Below are 18,240 nucleotides of genomic sequence, written 5' to 3'. Positions count from 1 at the left end.
CCTTTCATGTGATTTGTTAGTGTTTATAGGAGGTTTGTACACACAGCTTTCACCATTATTTTCTAGGCAATAAAAGCAGCCATGCAGGAAAGCCACCCATAAATGTCAGAAAACAGAGATATTTTGTTGCATTCCAAGGGCTTTGAAGGTCAAGTTCAATTCAGTTAGCTCACCCAGCATGAGAGGAGTGTGATACGATGATAAAATGTGTGTTTGGGTAGGATATATATGTTACTGTCCCTGTACTATTCTATCTGGATAACAGATCAGTGAGAGATTAAACTTTACTGCTTGAAAGAATTTCTTTTGGAAAACTATCAATTTTTATGGTTTCCTCTAGCTCCTATTGAGATGTTCTGCAGAAATAATGAATCCAAAGAATTTATAGCTTTTAGCACAATGGAGATTTGCTCCCAATTGTGGCTTTTGGGTGCTATTCCATTGCAGGTACACCATTAAACTGTGTGTATCCAAAAAAATAGGTCTCAGATCATGGATTTTATTGTAAATGTGAAATTGTATTTTGCTTCCTCTGATGAAAACTAGTTCACATAAAATTATCTTCTAATTCCTAGAAGTGAGAGGTCAGCACAAAAGGCAAAACACTGTGGGCTTGTCAGAACCACCAAGGAGTCTGTTCTGCACTGTCCCACCAGGCCTTGCCACAAGCTCAGTGCTTCATGGACACCTTTTATTTATTTATTTATTATTTCATAAAGAGAAGACATAATCAATAAAGCTCATAATTAAATTGAAGCCATTGCCTTGATCAGTGCTTTTATTGAGTTTCAGTGCCCTGATTTAAGGCACTCCCTAGTCAACTGAGGGATGTCATCAATTTCGTGAGCAGTGAGTGAGCAGTCATTATGGTCTGTAACTATAATGCTGCATATTCTTTGCTATCTGGAGAGTCTCCCTTGTGGCAAGTTCTGATAACTTCTTGCTCATGTTATCCAATGATGAATAATGAGCTAACTCCTGCACGTAGAAGGAATACAATTGTACTCAACAGGCAAGAAATTTTGTTTAAGTTCCTGCTGCTTTGCAACATTTTCCTGTGATTCCGTCAGTAGAAATGAGTAAAGCAGGGTCAGATCATGCCAGTACTTGAAAGGAAAGTCTCTGCCAAAAACGTACAGGCCGTCTGCTCCTATGTGTGGGTAGAGATGCTACATTGCCCGGTGCAGCCCCTCCTACAAATGTAAGTCTGTGTTCTATTTTTCATTTGGATCATGAAATTGTTGGACCTGCTGCTATAAGCATGCAGTGTTTAACACAGCTGATCTGCGTCCTAGAAGGAAAGCTCTAAGCTGTAGTGCTGTGATAATAATATGATCATTAATGTATGCTACAAAAGTGCCTTGCTGAATTCTGCAAGTTCATCCAAAACCAACTGCCTAAAAACCCACCCTAGAAAATAATTCAGTATATATCCTACAGATGGTATGTTGCTATTGCACTGGAAAATGAAGTCATCAGATAGAATGAACCCTAATGAAACCATCCCGGCAAATACCATATCCTTCACAAGCCTCCATTTGCTCAGATGTTTGCTGCCCTGAAGGGTTGTATGCCACAGAAATAGTTTAACATCTACATCTAAATCTTAGCTTTGAAGATCTCTGCAGAGATGACACTGCCATGCTGGTGTCTAGTTTCCTTATCAATCCTTTTTTGACTTTTTTTTTCCAAAGCCCATTTTTTAGTGCTTTCAATAGAGAAAACAGCATAAAGAAAAGAACAAGAATTAAGCAGGAAAGATGTTTTCCTCACTAAAAATAGTATGCTCCGAGCTATATGGCAGAAATTTTTAAGTTTCCTCTATGAAATAGCTGGTCTCAGCTTAGACTTCTCTGTAATTAGGTCTTGCTTTTTATTGGCTGTAAATGATTATGCCTGTTGAAATGTTACTCCACGTGCTAGCAGCATACAGTGCTTGGAGGCACAAAATGATAAATTTTACTTTTCTGATGACGTATGTGGCAACTATGTATAGATGAGGGAGGCTAGTACAGGTTTATCCAAAGACAACAGGGACATTTCTGTGTCTGATGAAGTGAAATGTTTGTGTAAAAGGCTGTCTGTGGAGGCTGCTTTTTCCTACTGTCAACCCAGGACAACATGGCTACAGCTGTGCTGGAGAATCTCTTGGTCAAATGCAAAAAAAGAACAAAGGAAAAAAGAGAAACTACACAGCTGAAGGAACAAAAGACCCCTTGCAGCCTGGCTGAAGAGCATCATCTCCTCTTAAGAACAGCTTCTTTCTAATCACATTACAGTGATCCTCCTTTCATTTGGGAAGAACATTTTGAAAAAGCTTGTCTTTCTGCTCTCTGAATTTGGACCTTTGCCTGGTGGCTGTGAAGGAGGTCTCTAGCCCTTATATTCAGTACTTGTATTTCAGAGCAAAGCCACCATTCAGCCAGACCTTGAAAGAGCCCATATGCCTCCTCACACTAAACAGTGTTTGCAACCCTGCCACTGGAACAAGACATTAATCTGCATTGTGTTAGGGTGCACTAGCTGCCTGAGGGTGCCTAACACAGGACTGAAATGAATAATGACCACCTGCTTCTGTTTTCCTTTTCATGCTTCTGAATAGCAGGTGCACTGCATACACTGTGCAGAGAGAGCATCAAGAGCAGCTTTCCAAAAGTGCTGACCTCCCAGAGAACAGTCTGGGATGAAGCTGGTGTGAAGGGCCAGAGCAGGAGTCCTGCCAAGTGCTGGACTGAGCAAAGTCGCTCTTGTCTTCCAGTGATATCTAGCCTTTAGAAGGAAACTGAGGCATGGGTCCAACTTTTGTTAGCTTCAAGTCCAGCATGGCAGTTAGGGATCTTTACAGAGGAAAATTCAATGGAGGAAGTTTGGGCTTGTCCAGGTGGTGTAAGTAATTACATTTCAGTTGTGTGAATTCCTGGTTTTGCAGCTTTTGCTCTGTAGAATAAACATTCCCCCACAGGTAGAAAGGAGCTGCAGGCAAGTGAAGGTTTACAGCAAAAGGCATTTTCTTCACAGATGTGCAGCCTGAGAACATGGGGTTACAACATTTTATTTACTTTCTTTTCTTCCGCCCCTGGGCTGCTGTCATATGTTTAATTTTGTCTGATTATTTCTTTTTTCTTACCTAGCATTAGTACTTCCGGAGATTACATCCCATGTAGTGTTTGCTAAACATATAGGATGTGATTAACATCCTTTCATCCTGCTGCGTACCAACCGTGCCAAAGATTTTACTGCTAGGAGCAGAAATTGAGTTTATCTCACTTTCAGCTATGACATTCCCTTTCCTGTGAGTTTTTGAAACAAGAAATTGTGTACTTCTAATATTTCATATAAAATAACAAAGAAATACAATAGTCTTTTAATAACTACATCTTTTCTCATATATAGAGATCTGCAGACCAGAGGTGGTTTGGTATTTTATTGTTTTCTAAGAATCCTTCTTGATGCATCTGTGGGGCTTTTTGTTGTTCCTTTCCTTTTGGTTTATGCATTTTTGAGGCTATTTCTGGTTGAAAGAATCAAGTTTTTGAAAGGGATTTTTCACAAAAATGTTGGCAGCTATAGGGTGTCTTTAAGAATGCTTGTGAAAACCGCTGAATTAGGCATTCATTCATGTGATGTTGCCCTCTCATGAATCTTTATACACTTCTATAAAGGAGAAAAAGAGGTCATCTATGTGAGGCGTATCTGGCAGAGTAAGAGTTAATGCTCACATATAGGTAGTTTTTTCTTTGAACAACTTCTCAGCAGGTGAAAAATAGCTACAATCAGGTGGCACTTCAATAAGTAGTAACAACCAACTGCCAGGTTGAAAGATCACAAATTCTTGTACCAGCAGTTCTATTATAGGGAAGTGTACGTCAACCCGTGTGTGTCTCAAAGCTTGCCAAGCTACTGATAAGAAGAGCTGGGCAATAATTCAGAGTAAAAAAAAAAAAAAAAAAACACCAACAAAAAACCAAGCTGTGCTGTAGAGGTTTTTTTCCTTCCTAATACTACTTTATCATGCAGAAACTACATTAGTATTTATGTTATATGCATCTACAGCTACTAATGAACTTCACCCTAGTTGTGAAGGACATCAATGAATCAGTAACAACAATTTTAGATTAAATATTCTTAACAGATCTTATAGAATGAAAAATCAACAACCTTATTTGAAGTGTGCTTCTCTTGCCATGGGCATTTTAATGGGCTAGATCTTCAATGCTACCGGACAGCTTTCAGTTGCAGTACAAAGTGAAGTAGCAGACTGGCCAAAGGCATGCCTTGCTCAGAAGCTTAGTTGCTTTGGTGGTACTGTGACTTTGTGGTTTGTGAAGATTAGAGCTGTGCTAATTATGTTTTTGTGCCTTGTTGGGAGCAGAGGCTGTTTGCATAGGGAACCCTAGGCCAGAAGTAGACTGCTAAAGGAAATACAAATCCAGCTTTGAGTATGCAGGAAAGGAGTGGGAGAAACTGTCACTGTAGGATATGAAGAACTCAGAGTGCTGGAAAGCCTGAAATCACTTTAAGGGATAAGAATATCTCTAGCCAAAAAAAAAATGTTCCTTATCAGGCTTTGAGTTTAGGGCAAGAGAGAATAGTGACACAGATTAATTCCTGAAGTCTGGCAATGCTTTGCAATTTGAAGGGCTCAGAATCACTGGCACTTTCCAAATGTAGTAACTTCTTATGCATGATAGCATATGGGAGACCTTCAAAACACTTCAACAGCTATTCCTTGAAACTTTGAAATTCTTGACCTTACATAATTTCATGTTATTACCCAAATGTGTGTGCTATTTCTGATGGGAATGCTGTATGCAATGAAGTTAGGCAGTTACCTGAGACTAAATGTCAATAACAATAATCCCATATGTTAGCAGTGAAGGCTTTTAATATAGACTGCTGCTGCTATATCACTTGTTTGGACAATACCATGCTAACTCTTTGTTTTGTTCATTGCTCAGGTCTTACCCTAGTGAGCCTGAGGGCACTCTGCAGATTTTTGGCTTTAATGAAGATGTTCGAATATGTTTTATTTTGCTGTGCAAAACACTATGTCAAGCCGTATGAACCTAGATATACCACCATTCATATGGGACTGCTTTGTGAATCATGGTGGAAACCGAATTATGCAACATGTTTTGAACAAGTGACAACAATAGAAGAGGTACAATGAGCTGTGCTCTTGAGAGCTCTTCAGCTGCCTTAGCTATAAAGAAGGCCAGAGCTCCCACAGAGGGGGCATGCAAGAAGTAATGTGTCTTCTCTTCGTGCCTTCTTAAACATCGTAAGCTATGAACACAGTCCTGAATCAGGGTACATTCTTAGCAGAAATACTTTCCAGGCCATACAGAAGGCTAAAAGTAATTTTTCTTTCATCATACTTCTTCTATCTGTTTTTATTTCTGCTCTTACTCCTCAGCTTCCTCGCTGCTTACATTCCAGTTTAGCAAAGGTGCCCTTTCCCTTTTCAGAATAAAAAAACCAAACAACTGGCTTTAATCTTAATTTTACTGGTTTTTGAACCCAAACCAGATATTACTTCTGCAGCAGATATAACCCCTCACCTGCTTTGTTCTCCTGAGAGAGAAACATTGACAAGCCATCTCCTGTGGAGCCTTTGAACATATTCAGGTTAACTTGCACTTCTGGAGGAGAAGAAAGTAAATCTGCAGCTACCGATTTTATGCAAATGTTGTTTGACATGTGTCTCTTTCTAAAAGGATCTTTGCTATGTAGCCTTGCTCCCTCTTTGAAAACTTCTAGGACCCCTGCCTGAGTATCCCTCCAGCAGCCCTGTTAAAGAGAGGTTCAGGACAAAAGAAATAGCTGGAAGGCATATTTGTTTCCAATACCAGTGAAATGAGTAAGGTATGCTGAACTAGTGTGCTGAAAGAATTTCATTTTATGCTCTGTTGTAACAGAAAGCATCATTTGAAGAGGATGCTCAAGACTATAAAAAAGAGAAAATTAAATAAAACTACTTTTTACGTATAGTGGTCTACAAAATGAAACAAATTCAGTAAGTGTAGCCATTATTGTTTTCAATTGGTGCTATACTTGAGTAAAAAAACTAAAACGCTGCCTCAGTCCTGTAATAAATGTAGTATAATGTGGAGAGATATTAAAAAAGGGATTGCTTTATTCAATATGCTCAGAACGGCAGGTATTGTGAAACTAATACAATATTACTGCATACTGTGTCATCTAAGAGACTCAAAGCCCTCGTGTAAAGTCTTTACCTTTGATTTGTCCTTCCAAGTGCAGTGTTATCATGTATCCATGAAAATAACAGAAAAAATGAATACTGTGGAAAATCAATTCCTGGAAAAAAGTTTCTTTTCAGTTACTGTTTGGAGCATGGAATTTCACTGGTTCCAAGGGTTCTTTACAGGAGTCCTCCATAATATCATTTTCAACTTCAGTACTCAACAAAATCAGGCAGCTAGGTATACTAGAAACAATAAACCCGAGAAACAGGTTCTGATTAAAAGTTTAGGAGTAGCTTCTGTTGATTTCTTTGTGAGCTTAGGGAAGTTGCTTTCAGCCTCAGTTTATGCATCTGTGAAATGGGCTTTTATTGTTAACCTCACTAGGATGGGGATTTATTACTGTTTGTGAAGTTTGATAGTCTCTGCTGTATAATACATTCTAAGTGGCAGACAGTAGCTCTTGGACTAGAAGGTAGAATAAAGATACTTAGTACATACCTCAGTAAAATTTACAACTTGGGAAATGCTCTTCTTATGCTGAAAATATTTCCTTTCTTCCTTCCCACTAGACAACTGTATACAACACAAAAAACTTTTGTGTCTTATTATTCCGTCAGGCATTACTGAACTATAAAAAAATTCTCATCTCACACATTTTAATAGACTATGAAAGAAAAATGACTTAAACTTGTTCAGGCTGTCACATTCTTACCAACTGAAGTTAATGAATCACCCTGACACTGGCAAATAACCAAAACCAGGTGATATGAAGGTTATAAATAGTATTAGGGACCGTGTTGCCAAATATACATATATACACTTAAAAGTTTTTAATGAAATCCTAACCAGCATTTTTTTTTTTCCATCTCAGTTCTTATTTTAACAATGTAAATAAAAATTGAAGCCTTAGAAGTGTGAATCATGCCTACTCCTTATTGATTTTTATATACACACAGACAGAACGAGCCTGGTGTCTGAGAAATAACTGAAACTGGGATTGTATTATTATGGGGATTGAGTAAAAAGTGTTGAGAAGAAACTGTTCAGTTCTAGTGTGTGCTTTCTGCCCAGCAGAGTTCCAGGTGTTCATAGGTTCGTAGAATCACAGAATGGATTGGATTGGAAGGGACCTTAAAGATCATCTATTTCCAACTGCCTGCCATGGGCAGGGACACTTTCCACCAGACCAGGTTGCTCCAAGCCCCATCCAACCTGGCCTTGAACGCTTCCAGGGATGGGGCATCCAGCATCTCTGGGCAACCTGTGCTGGTGGATCACCACTCTCACAGTAAAGAATTTCTTCCCAATATCTAATCTAAATTTACCCTGCTTCAGCTTAAAACCATTCCCCCTTACCCTATCCTTACATACCCTTGTAAAAAGTCCCTTTCCAGCTTTCTTGTAGGTCTCCTTTGGGTATGGGAAGGCTACTCTAAGGTCTCCCCTGAGTCTTCTCTTCTCCAGGCTGAACACCACCAACTGTCTCAGCCTATCTTCACAGGGGAGGTGCTCTGGCCCTCTGATCTGAAGTGTGTCTACTTTTATCTCCTTCTTTTTATTATTATTATTTCTTTTTATACCATGAATGAGCAGTTACTTACTTAGTGTCATAAACTCCATCGCTCTTCTGCTATAGGATCCTGCTTTCATAAGTACGGCAATTTTCTTCTTGAAACTGACATCTAGTCTAGTGATGTACTATAGTGAATGAAATAAAATGTTACAAAAGCTAATAGCTAACATACCATGCAAGTCATCCAGCTAAGAAATTGTTTAAAATATATCTTATTGTGTACCCCTTAATATGTATAAAACATGTTTATAACTGAATATACATTTTTAATTTAAATGTTGACAACATCAAAAAATCTACATTAAATTAGCTAGAAATATATAAATATCGATGGAGATTTAAGCAGAGGATGTTTCCATGTTAGAGGAAACATTTATTTTGTTAAGAGACTATTTGCATTCATGAGAACTGAAAATTAAGAAGCAATAAGTTTTGTTTCTGTGCAGACTTGCTAATTAAGGTTGGTTTAGCTCTCCCAAATGGTAGGATGTGCAACTGTTTAAAATATTGATGCAGACGAATTCTGAGATGTTAGTCTTGTATTCATCCTTGTATATAGCTTCATATTTCTCTGTCATACCCTGATGTCATGTAGAATTCCTGGCATCTCCAATGCTAAATTTAAACTGTTATCAGAGGAAAGACAACAAAATCCATATATCTGCAGAAAGGGAGATTTTCCAAGAAGCACTTACTGATAAATAGCAGGTTTTTGGTTTTTTTTTCTTCTTGGGCAGGTAAAGGATGGAGGAAAATAAGGGGAACAAATTACTTTTAGAGGCGCCCTTTAGAATACTCTTGGCCACTGAGCAGGCTGCCTTACTTGATGCTTAAGGAGGTTAACATTATGATAAGTAGGTGCTTTGTTGTTTTCGAATATTTTTACACTGAAACCTATGGACCAACTGAAATTCACTTGCAATAGTCTTTTCCTTAGAGAGTGCATATTGTTGGATCTCATGGCTTTAACAAAAATTACAGGGGAACTGAATACTGAACACAAGCTTCTTTTGTTCAAGTTGATAAGTAGACACTGTGTTGCATATAGTTATATTTTCTTTTCTGAAACAATTGTAACAGATGCTTTGATTCGTTTCTGTTGTAAAAATGCCTTTTTCTGATTGCACTGTTCCTAGGTTGTGCAGGTTCTTTCTGACTAACCAACACACAAAAATCTTTGCTGATTTCTTTTTTCAAACAAGATTTTCTTACCTAAGAAAACAAAAGGCCACACTTTTTTCTTTCCTCCTGTAGTACAGCGAACTTAAGGAGAAGAAATATGAAAATCAGGTCACATTGTAATGAAGGCCGCAAAATCTAGCTGCACAGTATGAACTCTTCACGGGACAGAGGCCCTTTAGAACAGTTCCCTGTGAGAAGCAAGCAAAGCTGATCGCAATGTTTTCAAGTTCAGAACATATCTGCACAAAATAAAAGTAGTAAAAAAAAGTGGTATTCAACAAACCAGGAAGATAGAATATGTGAAAACCAGGCAGTGGTATACAGGGCAGTATTGCTGCTTCCTGCTGTGGATGTTTTGATTGAAGCATGCTCGTGTAGTGGAATGAGACTCTAGATTCCCCTTTAAATATCTGCAATAATTTAATTCTGATTTGTAATAAATAATACGACTAATCCACATTCCTCCTTGTTGCTTTATGATTAGCACTTGTTGCTTTATGATTAGCACTTGCACTGCACATTGTGGCTGCTCTTAACACTTACAAGGCCCTGATATATAGCTAAATATTTCTGACTCCGTCTGGTACAAAGCAAAGTCACACAGAAGGGCTCCCCAGCCAGTTTATTGCAATTTAATGTAAATCTGTTATAATGCAGCTGAAGTGCAGTGGCTTCCATGAATTTTGAAAGCTGTGATTGGGTTGTGGCTGCTGCGCTGCCCTCTGAAGATTTGCTGGGTTTAATTTTACGTTGCACAGCCATTAGCTGGCTAAAATTCCTCACTGAATTGTGTTGCCACAGGGCTATTCTTCATCATCCTCTTCCACTTCTCTGAAGAGTGACCTCATTCACCCAAGTTTTCCATCACAGTCTTTCATTGCTTCTATCTTATAAATTGCAGGCTCCTAATACATCAAAACAGATAAAGCTATTCAGTTGACCCCCATAATGTACTATTTGCTTATCTGTAGTGTGCGGGAATAAAGTAATATTCCCAGTGATTCTCACTGTTTCTATGTCCAGAAACTGAACCAACATATGGCAGCAGTGCCCTTAGGCCTTGGGCATGGGCACATAGGCCTTGTGTGCACAAGTTCAGTGAAACTTTGTCTGCATCTTTCTCAGGATGTTTGCTGGGTAAACATAATTTTTTCTTTTGTTCAACATGTTGATTTTTAGTTTCTGCAGGCTGTCAAATGAACATCCAGGCAAAGAACAGATTCATCTTATATGGTTGCAATCAGAGCTTGCCTTTCACCCCTACATCACCATTGTAGCACAGTGATTTTATTGCCATCGCGTACAAAATTGCTCTTACGCATACATTCTGCTGATTCCTGTTGGTTGGTGGTATTTATAGACAGGAATTGGGGTGATCAGATTCTGTCATCCAGCATTAAGTGTTACTATGTAGATATGTAGGCCCTTAGGCCAATAATTTCCCCTCCCCTGTATTTTCTGTATATGTTACTGTTTAGAGAAATTCAGTAGGATGATTAAACTGTGGCAAGTTATGTAAATCTAGAATGTAATTAAAGTACAGTAAAAACATCCTAAATGATCACTGTCCCATTCCCTCAGGGAGAACTTAAAAATAACCTTTATGATAGAGTATCATACCTAGAATCTTCACATATACCAACTAACATGTTTTGTCCTTGAGTTCTTTTTCTAGAAGTATTTTCTAAATTCCAGAGTATTTAGATAATAGCTAAAAGTGAGGGGAACATCATGTTTCCTATAACGTTTCCTCCTGCAGACTGGGGAGTTACCCTGGGAAAAAGTTGGTATCTTTCTGTGGTTATATGCACCAGTGCAACCAATTGGATAGGTTAGAGGTGGAAAGCTGAGGCTAATTACATCCAGGCTTCAGATCTGTCGCATTATTAGCAGTGGAGGTCATCTTGTCTGAGATAGTAATACCTCACTTCATAAATTCCATGAACCTGGAATAAGGCAGATTGTTGTACTGGTTTCACCAACCGTTTATTCTACATTAAGAATAATTTCTGGTATTAAAGGTTATAGTATGTGTTCTGTTGCACAGGAATTCTGTTGCACAATAAATGCAATCTGTAGTGATCTTCTTCACAGTAAACTTTGTGTGGTGTGGCTGCAGACGGCATTTTCACATCGTGTATTTGTCCTGTGTCTAGAGCATTGAAGATTTGGAATGGAGACTTTGGTGTAGATGTTTACATAAGATCTTCATTCCAAATACAAATAAAATTTAAAACTGATAGATGTTTTTAGAAAATTAAAAAGCTGGGGATTTTTTTAAATCAAAATGGATTCATTTCCAGCCAGTTCTAAAAGAAACTCTAAAAACCTCTGAAATGAAAATTGAAAAAAAATGATCCAGTCACCTGTTGTCTTGTGCTCCTGCTGTAAGGTGGCTACTGTGAAAATAATTTCACACAAAGCTTTATGAAGTGTTTTTCCTTCATCCTATAATAGAAAGTATGTATTTTTTATTAAAACCAATTCTTAATTTGAAAACTTATTTTTTCTTCTTTTCATTACAGAGAAAGTCCATTGTTGCTGTGAGTTTCATTGCCGCATTCCTCTGTCTGATTATTGTTCGTCTCACAAATGAAGTAACTTTCCCTTTGATCCTGAACTGCTTTGGACAAACCAGTGTCAAATGGATACCGTTTTCTAATGGCCAAAGGCAGCCTCTGAGAACTCATTATGGATATATAAATGTGAAAACTCAAGAGGTAAGCCCTGGTATCAAGAGCACAGTAAAATGGATGAGAAGATTTCTCCTCTGATCTCATGTATTGTCTTTTCTACCAACCTGCCTAGTGTAGAAACTTAAAGCAACCAATGTTTCTGAGCAAAGCGTCTTTTTTAAAGTGTGCTACCATTGAAATGACTATTGAATGTTTAAAATTTCTTTCATGTCTGCAGTGGAGAGAGCAGTGAGCTAGCCTCAAAGTCATGCTTGTTTGCAGCGAAAACTGGTATTTATACAAGCAAGAGAATTTTTTTAGATTGATTTCAAGCCTTCAGTCCCTTTAACTTGAAAGGAGATTTTCCTCTGCATGTTTGTAATAAAGTTCTAAAAATGTTTAATTTTGTGTGGGAGACCCAAGAAAGAAGTAGTTTATTTGTGTTTGTATGTGCATGGAAGAAGAAAAGGGAATGATTTGTGAAATGAATGTATGTGAGCGTAGAAAATATATAAAGCTAGGGATTTACCGGATTTTTCTGAAACTGTTACATTAACACTTGATTGCTATTTAAAAGTCAGGTATGTATTTCCAGTCTGTATTTTACAATGCTTTGCTCTGTATCTGATTTGCGAAATATTTGCTTGTGTGATAAAATTAGATTTTACAGAGACTCCTGCTTTAAACTGTCTTAGTTGACAGAATATCTAATGACATTGTTGTGCTTTGGTGGTAGTGGTGCTTTTCCCCCAGACTATTTTTCTTTCTCTTTCTGCATGTTCCTTACAACAGATGCAAAATAAGGTAACAAAAATCAAGTCTTTCTAAAAGTTGTTTCTGATAGCACTGTCAGTCATGAGAAATACTATCAGACTTCCACTTCCTGCTACTTATTTTTCATTATAAAATTGCAATTATTGAAATAAATGAATGAAATTCATTCACATAACAGCTTTTATAGATAATGAAAATCCTTTAGTGCTTCAGGATATTCAGTTCTAAAAGTGTTTTGGACAAGTTAGGTGTTATTTTACCTTTAGAGTGTTAAGTATGAAAATCAGAATGAGAGAGGGTATAGTTTTTAGGAGGCAGCTTCTTTTAAACCTCTGTAGCTTTTACTTGTTGCCCATAGAAGATGCAGCACTGAGTATACTGGGGGCCAAAGTGCATTATCTACAGAGCAGAAAAAGGACAAGCACCCAAAAGGAAATCTCTTTGAGTCAGGGTGTGCATCCTAGTCCCAGTGAAATGAATGGGAGCTACTTTTGAGTTCAAAACGGCAAAGGCTCCAGCCAGCATATCTTAGGTAGAAAAGGACCAGCAACCCACTAAAAATGAGAGGGCATTGTGTTCTGTATGTCCCTGGGTTATTGCCACAGCAGCAGGCATGGAATCTGAATGAGGTAGAGCTGCCATGGTCACTTGATCACTATCAGTCTGAACTGATAAGTGGAGAGGAGAGGAGCACGCTAATCTATTTTTATTCACCATTGCCTTCATCAGAGGTTAGATTTAGCTTGTGGGAGCCTTAATTCATTCTTAAATTTGATAACACGCTTGGAAGTTCTAAGAGTAAATGGAAACAAATGTCCTGGATGTTGGTGACCAGTATCGATTAGTAAGACATTTGTCTTAATTTAGCTCAGGTCATGAAGGACTCCTTAGACTTGGTAATTTTAACTGTTTTCCCCCTTGTATTTGCAGATTACATTAATATTTGCTAATTAAAATTGTAATGAGGAAACTGAACATGCCTTGCTAGTTGTGAATGCACTATCTTTTCACCTTATTATTCCCTGTGTGAGGGAAGTTTCACTGTGCAGCCCATGTGAAAAGCTTTTACACCGCTCATGTTCCTAACCCACACCCATAGCTTTCTCAGACTACAATTTTTGTAACACAGATTGCTTTATAAAATAAGCCTTTGTATACTATTTGTATTAAAATTCTCAAATTGAGATTTGAGAATAAAACCATAGAGATTAAAACCACAGATCTCTCATTTCTGTGTAAATGCCAAATACATTGAATTTATGTTCATTTCACAGAATTAAGATATTCTTTTCCAGTCTTTTATGCAGCTATGATATGTAAGATAACCTCATTCAGTCCATGATTGCGGGCTCCATCTCTTGTAACAGTCTTTCAGGGCAGGAGAGACGGTGTGTAATGTTGAATTGTTGCCTGCTGATGCCGCCATTGAACTCGTCTGGTCATCGCTGAGCTCATCTGGTTTCGTCAAAGTTCATTCTTTGTTGGCGTGATGATCAGAGGGAAGTTGGCTTCAGCCAGTTGTGATCCGAGGACAGTACTGGGAGACTCCCGCTGCTGCTACCAGATTTTCCCACGACTTTATTCTCTACTGATGATCATGACAGCATGTATTTTCTTTTCAAAGTCCAGAGAGGTGGAGATGGGTATTTAGCTGCTATAGAAGTGTTATATAGCAACAGCAAATAATTGGGTTCATTGGCTGTTTTCACCCAAAATTAAATCTCCTTGAGGTACACACCAGACTGCCCCATCTTCCCACATTTTCCCACCAAGTACACTCAGGTCCTTGAGCGAAAGCAGTCCCACAAGTGGGTTTGCCTTTATCTGAAGCAGGAATAACACAGACTGTCTTCCCCAGCAGATTCTTTATGTGCACCGCAGGAACTGTATCCCCCTCTTCATTACGTAGAATTTCTGATTGGGCTGGGCCAGCCCTGTCGGCAGATCCCCTAGTGTTGACTAACCAGGTGGCTTTTACTAAATGTGTATTCCAATGTTTGAAAGTCTCACCACCCATTGCTCTCAATGTAGCTTTTAGCAGTCCATTGTACTGTTTGATTTTCTCAGAGGCTGGTGCATGATAGGGGATGTGATATACCCACTCAGTGCCATGCTTTTTGGCCCAAGTGTCTATGAGGTTATTACAGAAGTGAGTCCCATTGTCTGACTCAATTCTTTCTGGGGTGCTGTGCTGCCATAAGACTTGTTTCTCAAGGCCCAGGATAGTGTTCCAGGCAGTGAGGTGGGGCACAGTGTATGTTTCCAGCATTCTGGTGATGAATGTAAATCCCATGGGTTAAGAACAGTCCAATAACTAAGGTATAATATAAAACTACTACTACTACTAATGATAAGGGATATAACAAAGGGAGAGAATATAAAACTAAAAGGGGAAAGGAAAAAACCCAATAAACACAAGTGATGCACAATACAGTTACTCACCACCCGCCAACTGATATCCAGCCTGACCCAAGCAGCGATCTGTCCCACCTGGGTAACTCCCCCCAGTTTATATACTGGGCACAATGTGCTGTGGCACGGAATACCCCTTTGGCTAGTTTGGGTCAGGTGTCCTGTCTCTGCTTCCTCCTGGCTTCTTGTACCCCCTCCTCACTGGCAGAGCATGAGACTGAATAGTCCTTCATCAGGGTAAGCATTACTTAGCAACAACTAAAAAGTCAGTGTGTTATCTGCGGTCAGACTAAACCCAAAACACAGCACTGCACCTGCTAGTGGTAGGTGTAGTGGAGAAGGAGAAAAAAAATAGCTGTTACAGCTGAAAGCAGGACATAAGCAGAAGGTCCAGTACAGCTAATGCCCTAAACAAACATGGCAAGGTTTTTGCAAAATGAGGCACATGCCATCTCATCAATGGGCAAGGACCAAAAGGTGAGGAAACTATATCATAACGAATTATCAGAAAATTATGTGACAGAAGGGAAGATAGGAGAGAAGGCTTCTAAAGACATGAATTTTGACTTTCTGATTTCTCTTTTGGTGAGAGAATCTTTGCACACCTGTTGAATGTGTTCATAGTCTTCTAGTGTGTCTTTTGAAGCCTGTCATACCACTGGGTCATACATGTCTCCCGCTGTCTGGTAGCATTCCCTCTTGTTTCTCAGCCACTTCTAACATCCTTTTCCTTCTTTTCCTCACATTTATTCTCTGTTTTCCTTTACATGTTCCTCTTGGGCTTCACTCTGAAGCATGGCTGCATGCAGCATGCCAAGGCTCTCGAATCCCAACTTCTCAGTGTACTTAAAAAGTACATATGCAAGGTCAAAAAACCAAAGTAATTAGAATAATTTACCACCAATCCAGTCAGTCACCTGACATGACAGGGAAGCTAGAAAATGTAGGTGAACTACTACTCTACCTTTCCTGTCTCTCCCTTGCATATGTACTTCCTGTGGAAAAAAAACCCAAAACCCAAGGCTTTAACCCATAGGAAAAAAGTTGAAGTCAGGAGGAGCCAATTTCTTTTGGGGTAAGGCTGAGTAGGATGAAACTTGAAAACCTTACAGATGATGGAAAATCAATTACTTGGTGGTTAAAGGTGAAATGATCAATGATTTGTCTTAAGGAAGATCAGGATATATGGTGATATGAACATCTGTGTTTATCTCAAGAAAAAAAACAGTGATGTGTTTATTATTAAGTATGATCATAATGATGTTGTAAAGTCATATTTCAAGGTGTTGTGTGTTTGACAGTATAGTACTATGGAATGTATTATTAAGAAGTATGAAAAAAATTTAGGATTACTATAACTAGGTTGTACAGAAGTATTTAATATAAAATGCAAAGAGAGACACAACTTAATCCCTAATTCAGGCTGTACATGGTACAGGGTTGTTGCTATGGTTTCCTTGATTTGTAGCTATAGCAACAGCTTTTGAAAAAAATGACTTTATGTACAGTAAACATACTATATTTGAAATATAAATAGCTGTGAAGTGTTGTACTATACTGGCCTATTATGTCTAGAAACATTTTAGTTTGACTTTTGAGATATTTCTGAAATAGATGAATCTTTACCTAGAAAATTTCCATCCAGTGTTTGCCCTCCCTTCCTTTAAGAGAAGAGCATTCCTTGGTAGTCTTCTACAATGGGATCTCTTTTCTCCATGTCAAGGTCTGAGAGGACTCCATGAGATTTGCAGGAGACTATGGCTGCCTGTTTTGCAATATTGCTCTCTCATTCAAGTACATGAATTTTGACCTTTCAGTGAAAAGGAGGAGTACAGGCAAGATGACCTTTCAGTCCCTCATTTCCTCCACTTTGTACCTATGGATTTTTAGTGATAGGCTCCCTGAAATCCATCTTTAGGAAATGTCATGCCTATCATGTGTTAGTTACTTTTATCCTATTCCTGGTATTTTCATAGAAATATTATTTTGATACAACTCCACAGTAGTTACTTAATTGAAACCTATTGTCATTTAAATAAACTCCTCTCCTCACGCGAAGCTGCTGTGGTGATTCTTCTTGCGTAACAAAAAAGGGCAAGCAGATAAAAAGAAGCAGGTATAGAAAATAAAACCTTCCTCCTTTCTTTCATACCACTCCTACTCTACAAAGAGTTCTGGCAAAATTAATGAACATCATGTATTTAAATTGCAGCATTATGACATCAATTTAAAACCCATTAGCAGTTTCAAACTTTATGCTAGGCAAGTCTAATAGTGTTCTTGGATATTTGATTGTGCCTTCTGAAAGGTGAATATTGAATAGAGTTTTACTCTACTGTCAGTATTAAAACAATATAACATTTTCTTACATATGTAAAATCTGAAATATAGCTGCAATAACACTCGAAACGTAATTATGAAAAGTATATTCAAGTGCTATATGAAGATTAAAACTGTTCTTGGAAAAGGGTAAGTTCTGAGATGACCTAAAATCCCTACATTAAACTGCAACTGTGAGATCTAATGGCTTCATCTAAAATGAATTCTGAGGGAGAGAAGAGCCTTTGTGTCATGAACATTGAAGAATCTCACAGTATAGTGATGAGCACTAGACAAAAGGAAAATGCATTGTAACAGTTTAGATTTTTTTTTTTATCCTATTATAACTGACAAACTCATCAATGCTGTGTTGATATTGAAGAAATAAATTGGGATCATATTATCCTACACCATTTTGTCCCTTAACCTGTAAAAACTAGTATAAACTAGATCAACATCCCTTTTGTCCTTTTTGCCAGAAGTTCTGTGGTAGAACTCTGCTGAAATGAGTGGCAGTTTCCATAAATGAGATATCCCAGATATGAATAAAAATAGGGGGAGGCTACAGATCTTGTACATAGCTGAGGAAAACAAACATAACATGCAGAAATTGCCCCTGCCCGTGGCAGGGGTTTGGAATTAGATGGTCTTTAAAGTCCCTTCCAACCCAAACCATTCCATGATTCTGTGAAATATAAGGCTATGTGATGTGCTAGCTGGCTGTAAAATAAGGCACATACCATTTCAACTATAGCAATAGCATAGTTGTCAAACGTGTTAGGAATAATCATAGGAAGGACCTGTACCAATCATGAGAGATCTTGTTCTAAAACTTGACGAACTAAATAAAAAAAATGCACAAAGAAGGCAAAGAATATGTTGGATGCTTTAATATGAGTTTCTTCCCACATATGGAAAGTAAGAAAGACTTTAAAAAAGCACTGCAGTTTTCCTATGAAATACTAAAAAGAAGTAAAGCTAGTGATCAACCTGGGAAGGTTTAGGTTTTGCCTCTGTTAGTGATGGCTGCAGAATGACACTACGAAGAGAAACGTGGAGAATAGAACTGGTCTTCATTTCAAAACAGAAGGTACGAGAC

The 18,240-nt window shown here is 38.2% G+C and overlaps 1 protein-coding gene across 3 annotated transcripts in view; it reads left to right on the top strand.

Moving 5' to 3' along the window:
• Positions 1-18,240, top strand: part of ST6GALNAC3 (ST6 N-acetylgalactosaminide alpha-2,6-sialyltransferase 3) — a 225,245-nt gene that overhangs the window by 90,105 nt on the left and 116,900 nt on the right. For all 3 annotated transcript variants that reach the window (XR_003992658.1, XR_003992657.1, XM_030494917.1), the window contains exon 2: positions 11,487-11,681. Coding sequence is in view for 1 of the 3 variants with exons in the window: in XM_030494917.1 (XP_030350777.1) it covers positions 11,487-11,681 (195 nt within the window). In the remaining 2 variants the exon portion in view is untranslated. The remainder of the gene's footprint in view (positions 1-11,486; positions 11,682-18,240) is intronic.

Source organism: Strigops habroptila, chromosome 8, assembly GCF_004027225.2.
Source record: "Strigops habroptila isolate Jane chromosome 8, bStrHab1.2.pri, whole genome shotgun sequence".
NCBI classification, from domain to species: domain Eukaryota; kingdom Metazoa; phylum Chordata; class Aves; order Psittaciformes; family Psittacidae; genus Strigops; species Strigops habroptila.
Note: the sequence above shows the minus strand (reverse complement) of the source record. Positions and strands in the feature narration are given on the sequence as shown.